This window comes from Symphodus melops (genome assembly GCF_947650265.1).
Source record: "Symphodus melops genome assembly, chromosome: 3".
NCBI lineage: Eukaryota > Metazoa > Chordata > Actinopteri > Labriformes > Labridae > Symphodus > Symphodus melops.
Window position 1 is genome coordinate 15,778,818 of NC_136693.1, and position 11,500 is coordinate 15,790,317.

General features: G+C 43.0%; 1 protein-coding gene across 4 annotated transcripts in view; it reads left to right on the top strand.

Moving 5' to 3' along the window:
• fto (FTO alpha-ketoglutarate dependent dioxygenase) overlaps window positions 1-11,500 on the top strand; it is a 113,555-nt gene that overhangs the window by 23,651 nt on the left and 78,404 nt on the right. For all 4 annotated transcript variants that reach the window (XM_079338814.1, XM_079338816.1, XM_079338813.1 and 1 more), the window contains exons 4-7: window positions 1,526-1,651; window positions 5,276-5,355; window positions 5,828-5,971; window positions 11,399-11,500. The exon at window positions 11,399-11,500 is cut by the window's right edge and continues 18 nt beyond it. In XM_079338814.1, coding sequence (XP_079194940.1) covers window positions 1,526-1,651; window positions 5,276-5,355; window positions 5,828-5,971; window positions 11,399-11,500 — 452 coding nt within the window. The remainder of the gene's footprint in view (window positions 1-1,525; window positions 1,652-5,275; window positions 5,356-5,827; window positions 5,972-11,398) is intronic.

Consider the following 11,500-nt stretch of genomic DNA (forward strand, 5'->3'; position numbering starts at 1 on the left):
GATTTGACATAATAGCTGTAAGTCCTTGGGCAGCAACTCATTGGTTCATCCACTTTGTGCAGCTATAGTTCAACAATATACAGTACATGTACTGTAGCTTCAGAAATGGGGTCTGCAACTTTGTCCTTAAGAAATTTAATTTCCGACTTCCACAGATCAGCCGTCCACTTTGACATCCCAACGTACTTCAGAGCTGTGATTTCTTTCCTGTGGTTTCTTAACCAGAAACACCTGCTCCATAGGTCTGCTCCAATGATTTGTTCGAGGCCTTTGTAACTTTGACCCTGCGAACACGGGCTTCAAACACGATGGCATAACACCTTGCCGCGCTCAGCAGCTGTGCCTTCTCTAGTCTTGAATTACCCCACAGCTCCAGACTTTGAGAGAGGAAAGTGTGATTGGAGCCCCATCGTGCTTTATTCAGGATTCTGCATCGAAAAAAAAAAAAAAAAAAATCCCAGATCCAGGCTAATAAAATTGTTACCTTGAGGAATGTTCCACTTTCACAATAAGTTCACGTTTCTTTCACTGACCCTGAAGAAGAAAAAAAAAGCAGCATGTCCCAGAGAGAAAAGAAACACGGCACATTAGATGTCTTAGATGTACAGAGCTGTTTTGCATGACACCTGCTTCCTCTGAGAGAGCCTCTTTTATTTTCTCTTTGAGCAGCCTCACCTTGTTTTTTTCCTTTTTTTTTTTAGCTTAAGCCAGAGAAGTGTTTTTTTTCCCCAGCTTCACTGATCCAAAGGAATCTGCCACGACCGAGCGTTTTTCCGGCACAGCGGATGATCTTCCACCATTCCTGAGGCCTTGGGGAACGCTGTCATTAGCCGGCTCTCAGAGCACAATGGCTGGAAATTAAGTTACTATTTATCCGTGCTAAGCAAAGGAAAAGGCAGCTGTGGGGCAGAGAGGCCCAGAAAGACTTTAGTATTGATTTTGCTGAAGGGTGTTGGCCAGCCGAGCCAAATCTTGTTTTCTTAGTGTGCCATGTTAGAATGGGAGGAGAGGGGAGAGCAGTGTAGTGAATGAGTTCAGAAACAGGAATATCACAGGATACCTACTTTGCCAATAACACTCTCTCACACACTCATTTAACAACATCAAGGGCTTTTATCCAACTATTTCCTCTTGCACAGCATAATGATAGCATAAAGATCCTGCTAACAGCCAATTTAAACCACAGCAACACATATCATCTTTGCTCTGCTGTTAAGTGATTCTTACTTTCTGGAGACAAAGGCTTACATCTTACATCTACTGTTTGGGTGCGATGGATTTAATCATTGTCTTCTGCGTGAAATGCATTCATTCTTCGGACTATGTCACTTCTTTGTCGATTTGAGTTTCTGTTATTTGTCCGCACTGCTGGATAAAATTGACCTTGTGTTATAAAACAACGTGTGCAATGTGAAGTTGAACCATGGCTCTTGGGTTTGCGTCATGCCGCGCTGCGCCCATTCCAAGTGAAACTCTGAAATGTGAAATATGCGTGCGAACGTGTGGCGTGTGTTTGACTGGACAGGTGAGAGCGGCGAAGGAGGCAGCGGTGAGAAGACGTGCTGGAGAATTGGACTCAAAGTAGCCTGGGACATCCACACGCCTGGCCTGATGCTGCCGCTGGAGTCTGGAGACTGCTATTACATGAGGGGTAATACATGAACACGTGCACAATCATACACATGCATCAAACCGCACTGCTCACGCTACTTTAGAGGGGAGGGACACTTCTATCCTCTGTTTTAGTGGGTCTTGTACCGCTGTCCAAAAAACTGTCGTACCAGTCGCTTCTCAGCCTCTCTGCAAGACCTGTGGTGTGTGTGTGTGTGTGTGTGTGTGTGTGTGTGGGTGGGTGCACACGTGTGTTAGATGCATTACTCGGCCTGAAAAGCAGAACATTAAGTTTCCATGAAATCGAGTGCGTTAGACAAGTTAGGAAAACCAAATGTTATTTTTTTGAAGTGCTGTGATGCGGTGCTGACGATGTTTCTATGGAGAGGACAGACAGCGAGCCCCGCGGGGTGTAAATCATAGCTTCATGCTTCAGGCTGCAGCAGACACCTTCACCCTAATCTTTTGGCCCTGTGAGTCCTTTCTCATATTTCTTTGTGAGGTCAGTGATCCACATCAAAGTCGTAGCATGGATTCAGCTGTGCGAAAAGTTCGCCCCTGTGGTTAGTTGTTCGCTAGCCCATTTTTAAAGGGGCTTTTTGTTTTAATTAATATATAAGAATAGATACACAGTCCCTTTGTATTCTCAATAAAGGATCTTTTATTAAAAAATGACGATAAGCAAAATATATATAAACATTTACATTCTTCTAGATCAGTGGTAAAGAATAGTTAGAGAGCTGAATCACCGTCATCGTTTTTAAGTTACCTACTTTAAAGACTTTTTATTTAACCCATGTTTGCATTCCAAAGCTTTTTTTTTTTTTTCATGAATATTTTCTTTCCTACTCTTGGCTCGTGGCAGAAGAAGAAAGACCTGCCAACTTTTCATCTGCCCACAGCAAACTGTCCGCGATCTCTCATCGAGTGTCCGATCACATGCTCCCACATTTTTTTATGACGACACTGACACTGTTGTCAGTGTGCTCTGCATGCATGTCAAAATCAAACCAGTGAGATTTACAGCAAACTATAGCTGACAGTAAAGGTGAGGTCGTAACTCACATGATTTGCACATCTGTATCGAATCCTTTTTTTTGGAAGACAAATGTTGGTCACTCGGAGATACATAAATATGTAACTCCCAACTACAAAACTTTTCAATGTGTTCTAAGTGTATGTGTGTACATTATGTAATTAATGTTACGATACTTACAGTCAAGGTTTTAGATTCAAAATACTTTTTTTTCCAGTGGGGAAACAAATCAACAAACAAACCAACAAATCAACAAACAGACAAAGACAGGCAGCAGTGTATTCGGACATCTAAGTGACAACAGATGTGTCATAAGGAGCAGGTTGTAAAGTATGACACAGCACAGCTCAAAATGAATGAATGAATGAGGGAACGAAGAATGAATAAATGATATTTATTCTGCAGACAAACACATTCTTCTTTAGTGTTTGAAACAAGGCTCCAGCTGGCCTGTCAGTCAGATTCTTCTTGGCGTCTTGTTCTTTATTTGTTCAAAATAATCGTGACTCTTTGTCTGCAAGCATGAAACTTTTTTTTTCCGTAAACAGAACAACTCCTGATGCTTGTCAACAATGGACAGGTCGTACGTTTACATCTGTGCTTTATTCAGCAGGAAGTTAGCAGGCTGCTAATAAAAAAAAAAAACCCGAAGAGTTTTCAAAGGCAAAAAAGTACCATGCATATATCATCTCCCACATCTGTCCTAGCTGAATTTTAAGTTACTTATCTATATTATCCTGAATTGATTACAGTGGATTTCAAAAAGGCGCCTATTGAGTGTTTGTCAATCTAAATCTTTTTCAATAGGAAAAAGAAATAGGAAGGCTTAAAGGAATTCCTGAAGTTGACTCTTTGAAGCTGCTATGTTTTCATCTGAGAGCGGCGATGTCTGCACCTAATATTCAGCCTGACAGGGCTTGAAGCCGACCTCCTTTAGCTGGATAAGATTTACAATAGAACAGTCAGTTTCAGGCCAGCCATGATAATAGAGTGATGGGCTGTTGTGCAGACCATTCTAATGGGACTTGACTGTCGCGGATCAGTGGGGATTTATGCTCCACTTGGTGAGTACGCCCTTGAGAGGCCAACTGCTGCACAACGATAGCAGCTCGCACAGTCCTCTGGCTGTCTGTCGCTTTGTCGGTCTACCTGAATTAAACACTTGGCACAAAGCACGGACATGTGCACACACCTTTAAATGTGCACAACTGAAAAGCACAAGAATACACACTGTCACACATGCACAAGAATGGAGTCTTCTGCTTTCTGGATGACAGACATGCCACCCGCCCCTCATGTTTCAAACACATACATACACACAGATAGAGTCGCCACCGCTAAACCATGTGTTCAAATATATTGCCAGAGTGTTTTAGTGACATACACCGTTTGATAGATAGGTTGGTGGTGTTAAGACAGAACTACAATGGTGTCTCACCACAGACACCGTAATGTCTTTTCAGCACCATTTGTTGCCGACTGGCCCTTTTGAACTGCTAATGTCTGAGCTGGTGGAAGCAAATTGAATCACCATCATTTCCACCCAAATGGAATTTCAGTGGTTAAAAAAGAACAATGCAAGTCTTGACACCAGGCCTGTTCAATAATCAGATTTCCAACTCTCAATGCACAGGGGGACTGGGGGAAAAGAGTTGACCCAATATATTTAAAAGCCTGCTTCCTGGAAAAGGAGGACAAGTGGCAGAAGGCGCAGGGGTTGAAAGAAAGATAAATATTTATTACAGTTATCGAGTTTGCCTCGACTCCCTCCTGATCCCACTGACGCATCAGACGCGCCAGGAAAAGAGCAGATTGATGGAGATAATTTGTTATTGGATATAAACAGTTTTAAAGACGCAGAGTAATTCTGCCCAGAGACCTAATCCTTCACAATCTCATCAGGGTGAAGAAAACACCGGCAAGTTGTTTTGTTTGTCACCATCTTTTTTTTCTTCTCCTACCAAACAATAATATCTTGCTCCCAAAGCATTTGGCTGTTTGACTTTCAAATCATGGGCATTAGCCAGTGTACTCTTGCTCAAGGCGGGTGTAAATATGCACATGTGCTGTGAATGACAGCTCTGTCATGGCTAAATTAATTATTGGTATGAGGCAAATAATGGCAGAGCTGAGAAACATCTATACACACAAAGAAACACATGGAGGGATACACAGGAAACAGCAGTAAGGCCTCTTTGTAAAGCTTCCGAGATATTGGACAAATGTTTGTTGGTATGGCTCCTCCATCTTGACAGATTGAGAGCGATCTGGTTTTGTTTGGTAATTAAAATTATAGTACAATGCTGCTCATTCTATTTGATTGGATGCTGGACGGAGCGCAATCTGTCTGAGCCTACAAGATGATTTACTTGTCATGTTTCCTCATGCCCTGCTTTTCATCTGTTTTTCTGTTGTAATTAAGTCTTTTCTTCTCCTGTTCCATTTAATACTTTATTAGAATTAATTAAAAGTGGGAGATCAAAATATTAACTTCTTACATTGATTCTATTCTCGTGTTTTTTTTTGTTGTTTTTTTATTGTCCGGTTTTCTTGTGACTGTTTTCTTGATTCTTTTTTTGTTGTTGTTTTTTTTAACATGTTTATTCTGTTCCCTTCTTTTTATACCAGATGACCTGAACTCTACTCACCAGCACTGCGTCCTAGCGGGGGAGAATGCTCGCTTCAGCTCCACACACAGAGTGGCTGAGGTAGGACGCATTAAAAAAAAAAAGACAAAAAAAAAAACATGTAAAAAGCCGACAACCTTCGGTGTGCGTAAAAACTGATGCTAGTACTTTGTTTTTGCTGCTGACTATTGAAGGCAAAGAGGCAATTAAAAAAAAAAGGATTATCAAGGATGTGTCCAATTGACATAGACCGTTTTTATAAGGGAATAAAATTGAAGGACTTTGATTTGTTACGAGTGAAAGAATCTTTTGAACCAAGTAAATAAAATGTTCTGATCATTAACTGACATGTAAAGCAAATACATTTAAAAGATAAATGAATCATGTTTTCAACAGCATATGTAAGGGATTAAATCAAACTTCTAATGTTTGCATGTTCATTACAAACATATATTAGTTACGTTTTGGACTTTCTTTTTATTTGTAAGGCTAAAACCTTCAGGACAGTTTTGGTCTTCACACTGTATCGCTGTCCTTGTTCCTTTCTCACCAGTGTTCTAGTGGCACTCTGACCTACATTCAGTCCCAGTGTCAAGAAGCCCTGACCAACCTGCACACTGACGCAGAGACCGGCTCCCACAGCCTGCTGGCCCTGCTGCCCACAACACTGCAGCATTGTGAGGAGATTCACAATGAGGTAGAGACATGCTTCTCAGTGTTTACCATATGTGTGTGTAACCATTTACATCAACATTAGTCTGTGTCATCGTTAACTTGTAACTCGTAAGAGTTTTTTTTTTTTCCTGGTCAATGACCTTCTTTTCTCTGTCTCAAACACTCTGGTGTACTAGTCCTCGCCCTTCTGTGAGTCCAGGGAAGTGAAACATAACAATTCGACTGAACTTCATCAAAACATTATCCCAGAAAATATTTGAAAATATGTTTACAGCTCACTGCAATAATTATGATGTGTACTTTGGGATCTTTAGAGACTCTAACCTCGTTCAAATTTGCGATATGACAACAAGATTCTACAGATGCTGAGTCACCGCATTTCCACCTCTTACTTACCTGGTTGTTTAATGGCCTCAGTATAAAATCCAGGTTGTTCTCATTTGTTCTGGTCTATGATGGATCGTAAGGCTGTAGCCCCTCCATATGTTATCTAAAGATGGAGGCGTACCCGACTCCCCTCCCTAACTCCCTTTACAAACACAACTACAAACGATGCTGGCTTGAGGTACTGAGGGATAGATCAGGGTAAAAAAAAAAAGAAGGAACACGTGGGGCCATTTGCAGAACCGCCTGCCCCGCTTGCTGGCTGTGCCGCAGGCCAGCAGTTAATATAGCACTTCACCTCTCGGCCTTTACACCCCAGGGCTCAGAATGCACATCCTAGATGACACAAGCACCCAGACCCCACAGCAGAACGCCATGATAGATGAGCCTGACGTAAGGTTGTTTAAAGGTTGTCGACCATATTAATTATTCAGCACTGCCAAACAATAGGCCTGTCTGTGTGAGGAGGAACGCCGCGCTAGTTGAGCTTGCGACATCCGCTATTTTGCACCACAGGATTACCACGCACACAGTCCCTCACCTGGAGATTAAGGCAGGTTAATTTAGGAAAACAGGCTGCTATTTATAAAGGTGCAGATGAGTGTGTGTGTACAGTGTGTATGTGTGAATGATAAAGTTCCTGGGTGGAGGAGGGTGCTGCACCCAGAAGGCTTAACCCTACTCTACCTGGCACTCACAATGATCGATGTGGCCAATTGTTTGGAGTTGCCCAAGAGAGCAGAACAACCACTTAAATGAGGCATTGTTGGTGGGGATATTTATGATGGTGGTCCAATCTGGTGCTTGGCAGGTGCATATTGTGCAGGTCGTGTTTGACATGGGCGACCAAGGAGCGAACAAGCCTGAGACGCGCAGGCAGCCTGACCTGAGCGGTGGCTTATGTGCCTTCCCTTTTTTTTAAAAAAAAAAAGAGTGCTACAAAAGCCAGCGAGCGCCAGCTGACGAGTCATGGATATTGTGCAATGTGGTGCAGCGGGAAGATGAGGGATGGAGGTTGACACTTGTCAGGAGTCGTGGGCGGGTCTGACGATGATGAGGCACAACGTCTGCCACCTGAGTGCGAGTGTTCAGGGATGGGGCGGGATGGGGAGTTAAAGTCGGGGTTGATGGGAAATACAGACCGAAATAAAGGAAAGTGGAGTTCCCACCTGTTTGTTAAGCACAGGCCCTCTTACTGTCTCTTTTTAATTTTACCTCCTGTCTTAGGTTGCAGTGTGTGTTTGTGTTTGTGTGTGTGTGTGTGTGTGTGTGGGATCGGGGGGGGGGGGGGGGGGGTAGTCTAACATAGCATCACCACGCGGCCCCTGTGTGCACATTTGGCTTTGAAATGCTAATCCCAGATGCAAATGTCTTGTCTCATTTAAAGCCACTGTGTCACTTCCCAGGTGGGTGTGTGACAGAGTGCCCTCAGGGACCCCCTCTAATGATGCTAGTCCCCCCTACAGTAAATATTGAAGGGAGGGACAAGGTTTCCCCCACATGTTCTAGTGGAAAGTAAACTGTGTTGAAGCAGGCTCGCGTGACCTTCCAATGTCCTGTCTTCAGGCCAAAAATTCTCCCCAGGCACCCGGGTCTTTGCCTGTCTTTGAAATACCTTTCCTGAGGGGCTCATGGTGGCGATACCGTTGTAATCTTATAAATCACTTTTCTAAACGCACTGGTGAAAATGATTTGTGCTTTCAAGTCTCGTTTTATTTCACAATCTAAGACCCTTGAAACGTAGTTGTAGCGGCCTTAAATCAATGTGAGACTTTTACAACTTTAAGAGTACCGTTATTTGGAATTAAAATAAAATGTTCTGACAGTAAAATGTATCTCAGCCTTGTCAAATTGTGAGTTACGTTTATATTAGCTAACAATCGCTGTTGTTTTTGATTTATAAAAGTGACAATAAAGGAGATCCCTTGGAGTTATAGCTTAGGAAGTGAAACCGTACACTGTTAAGTAATATAGGGAGGAATGAAAATGTGCATCTAATCTCCGCATGTTCCTTATAACCTAGCCTCTGTATGAGCGCTTTGGCGAGTGTGCGCTGAGTGTAAATTGCGTACATGGTTGCTCAGAGAGAGCTGCAGGGACCAGTTCGTCTCGCTGATCTGTGCGAAAGGCTGGGAAAAGGTAAACAGAAGACGGCAGAATGGGATCGATCTCACTCTCATCAGCTCCCTCCTCGGGGCCTCCAGTGCCGGAAATTGATTGGACCCGCACAAGGAATACCGTGAAGGTGTGGAAAAAAAACACGCCTCATTAGATGGGGGCGGGGGGGAGGCTACTTGGAAACTCCAGAGTTGCCATGGTCAGCGGGGGGGGGGAGGCGACTAATGTGGGGCTAATGTTTAGTTAGTGTACCCATCACCTGGAGAGATGACAGCGACTGCCGCAGGGGAGCCACTAACTCCCCTCTCGCTCCCCCACGCCGTCTTAGAGGAAAAACTAGCCCTAACAGCCTCTCTCTCTGTCACACACACATTCGATCTGTCTACCTGGATAGGTGGCATTTAGTCCGAGTTCCCCTCTTGGTAACTCTCAGCTGGGTGGCCGGACTCCAAATGCCACAAAGCCAGAACCTCCTTAGTAGCTCTGGATGGCCTGCTTTGTGGTGACCACTGGCCTGCGCAGTGGGGAACAGGCGGCCATGTCGCCTCAAAGTGGAGACACAGGTTGGTTCCTTCTCACTAAAGGACAGGCAGACAATCAGAGAGTCAGAAGGAAGGACTGACAGAGAGAAGGAGAAAGGATGTCCGATATCGGCGTCGGCAGCTTTGTTGTGTGTTTGAGCTGTAGTGATCGAAGGGGAGTGGATTTGGAGAGGGTTGAAGGGAGCATAAAGGATGACATTTCTTTGAAGGGTTGTCTGTATGGAGTGACTGAGAGGCAGCTGAGCTGTGCCACTTGCTGTGTATTCTCCCTGACATGCCCCGGTCCTTGCATGTCATCCCTGCTGTGATCAGAGCCTTTTGGAAGCAAATGGCAAGATGGTTCTGTTTGCAGCTTATCCCCAAACAAACCCCATTCAAGTTGTGAGTGCAAATCGTTCTTGCCCTTTGTTTTTTACTTGCTTGGGGATATGGTGAGTAGACTTCACTGCAGCGAAAAAGTTTAGGAGAGGATGGGCTCGCGAATGCCAAACGTATGCACTTTATGTCAACATGAGAAAGTTTGCTCCACATTCCATCTCTTATCTTGAGTCATCATTGACAGCGGTGACTTTTTCATACTTCACCAAGACCTCAAAAGCAATTGGTTTCACGGTCCCCGAAATCCTACAAATGAGTTGTATCTGAGCTAAGTAGTGGATAAAGATAAACTTCTTTTGATCTCGCAAATGGAGGAAATGTAGTTTTTACAGCAGCTCAAAAAACAGAAAACAGGAAATATAAACAGCACCAATAGGAAAAAAGTGAGAAACCCCCCCCCCCCTCCCAGCTACGAGCATGTTGACATTTATTGAATAAAAGAAGAAAATAATTACTGACTGGTTTAGCATTTTTAAAATGCCATAACATGGACAAGTACATTAAAACAAATAATACAAACAAGATGTTTTTCATAGAAAAGAAACGGCCAGCTTAAACCTTGTTGACACTGTGTGAGTTTGCAGCACTACAAAGGGTCTGTTGTATACATTTGCTAATGCTCTGTTAGAAAACCAATAAACAACAACATAGTATTCAGAAAAGGAACAATAGCTCTCTCAGTCCCATGTGACGTGCGACTACTTTGTATTGAAGCCCTTTATGTGTTGTACAGTTTTCTGTATCACAATGACATGTTGTGTTTATTGTTTATAGTGGGTGAAGCTTTGTTGGACTTTTTTGGGGGAGGGCATCTCAAAGCATTTCACATTTCAGCTGGCAGCAATTGGTGCAATCTTTGACATCCGCTCTCACGCTGGCATTTTGTATGCACAGGCGTTACACAAAGCCACACATGCACTCCTGTAGGCTGATACACCTAAGAGCATGAAGACACTGCTGGAAAATACAGGAACAAACACACAAAATATGTGCACGAAAAAGACTCACTTAGAAAAAGATAGGCTACACCTGGCTACATGAAGCACCGTTGTGAGGATTAAATCAGCACTTCAAAAGCGCAGGAAACAAAAACACTCCCAGTGGAGGAGAGAGGAGCGGCTCAGCAGCCGAGGCTGTCATCTCCAGACGGAGCGAGGGAGTGAGGAAGGAGGAGAAGGAGGGAGGAGAAGAGGAAGAGGGTGGAGTTTTCCAGGTGTGCTGTCTGGAAGGTGTATGTGTACTTTGAGTTTATTTTTCCGAGGGATGCTTTTCGTATAAGAGTGATTATTCTCATAGAGATGACCGACATTTGTCTTTTTTTTTTTTTTTTTTTGCCAAACTATCTTTCCTCTTTTTTTCTTTTTTTTTTTTTTTGAAAAACCGAATGGAAATGATCCCTTTTGAAATAATTTGAAGACTTTAATGTCTAAGGTGTTTTATTTTATTTTATTTTTTTATTCAATATTTTCAAATGAAGATGGACATTTATCCATTCCCAAAATCAAAAATGTAAATTCTTCCAACAAATATTGTGGAAAATAATGCATGCATGTAAGGGCCGTAATGTACATCATTATTGTACATTTGCAGAGATGGAACAAATGTATCTTTTGAAACACAATTCAAAAATCACAAAGCATGTTTTGCTTTTTTCTACAACCAAAAAGCTTTTTTATGATTTTTACTCAATTATTGTTCAAAGTTAAAAGCACACTTTGGAATACAAACAATGTTTAGAAGTTAGTCACTCCTCAATGTATAAGCATGTTTAAGCTTGTCTACATGTTTTTTATTGTATCTTTATTCACAGTTATATGTTAAAATGTCTGTTTTTGACGTGTGTGTGTGTGTGTGTGTGTGTGTGTGTGTGTGTGTGTGTGTGTGTGTGTGTGTGTGTGTGTGTGTGTGTGTGTGTGTGTGTGTGTGTGTGTGTGTGTGTGTGTGTGTGTGTGTGTGTGTGTGTGTGTGTGTGTGTGTGTGTGTGTGTGTGTGTGTGTGTGTGTGTGTGTGTGTGCGACTGTCTGCAGGTGGAGTTTGAATGGCTGAGGCAGTACTGGTTTCAGGGCCAGCGTTTCGCCCGTTTCTGCAGCTGGTGGACCGGACCGATGGAGCAGCTGGAGAAGGACTGG